The 1052-nt window shown below is 46.4% G+C and overlaps 1 protein-coding gene across 1 annotated transcript; it reads right to left on the reverse strand.

Moving 5' to 3' along the window:
• Positions 1 to 77: 77 nt before the first annotated feature.
• On the reverse strand, positions 78 to 923 carry LOC106820468 (uptake hydrogenase large subunit-like). The gene has a single exon (XM_014824984.1). The coding sequence runs from the start codon at positions 921 to 923 to the stop codon at positions 78 to 80; it is 846 nt and encodes a 281-aa protein (XP_014680470.1).
• Positions 924 to 1052: the final 129 nt, after the last annotated feature.

Consider the following 1052-nt stretch of genomic DNA (forward strand, 5'->3'; position numbering starts at 1 on the left):
CACTGGTGCTTCATGACATAGACGGCTGGTTCACTACGGGATTTTGTTACTATTGTAGTCATAGCATTATTCTCCCGTTATGAGCCGACTGGGCCAGTTGTTACTGTTGTAATGTCCTCACCCTCTTCCGTCATAAGGTGCGTCGAGCAAGCAAGACAGGGGTCAAAGCTGTGAACATTACGCAAGATTTCAACTGGCTCTTCTGGCACTTCAACTTTAGTATTCATCATTGAAGCTTCGAAGGCACCAATATTTCCGGCTTCATCACGTGGTGAACCGTTCCATGTGGTTGGAACAACACATTGATAGTTTTCAATTTTGGTATCTTTGATTACTATCCAGTGAGCCAGTGCGCCTCTAGGTGCTTCAGTAAAACCAACACCTTTGGCCTCACTAGGCCAGTCTTTCGGATCCCACATCTCACCACCGTGAGTCGCGCTGTCGCCATTTTTAATATTAGTAATCAACTTATCAAAGAAATAGAGTTGCTGATCAGCTGCCCATTGTGCTTCCAGTGCTCGCGTTGCCGTTCTGCCCAAGGTTGAGAATATAGCCTCCAATGGTACATCGAGCGTCTTAAGCGTCATATTAATCTGTTCGGTAAAGTACTCATGCCCCTGAGCATATCCGACGATATAACGAGCCAACGGCCCAACTTCCATAGCATGCCCTTTCCAGCGAGGCGCTTTAATCCATGAATAACTGGCACCCTCATCAAGCTCTTCGATATTATGGCTAGTGCCTTTTGCTGAGCTAACATCAAAGTCGGGGTCTGTAATACCATCCCAAGGATGCAAACCTTTTACGCCATCAGGGTACTTGTACCATGAGTGCGGCACAAACTCCTGAATCTCATTTGGATCACGTAAATCAATCGGATGAACTTCATCAAGCTTGCCGTTTATGATTGCGCCCTGAGGCATCATAAGATTAGCGGCGGAGTAATCGTTCGCTTTGTCAGGAATATCACCGTAAGCCAATACGTTCTGGCTGGATAAACCACCACCGTACAACCAGCCCTTATAAAACTGACCAATAGCCAGAATATCGGG

Source organism: Priapulus caudatus, unplaced genomic scaffold (assembly GCF_000485595.1).
Source record: "Priapulus caudatus unplaced genomic scaffold, Priapulus_caudatus-5.0.1 Scaffold13738, whole genome shotgun sequence".
NCBI classification, from domain to species: Eukaryota; Metazoa; Priapulida; class Priapulimorpha; order Priapulimorphida; family Priapulidae; genus Priapulus; species Priapulus caudatus.

Bases quoted from the DNA above. Each gene is read 5' to 3' on its own strand.
- LOC106820468 (XM_014824984.1), bottom strand. From the start codon at position 923: ATGCCTCAGGGCGCAATCATAAACGGCAAGCTTGATGAAGTTCATCCG.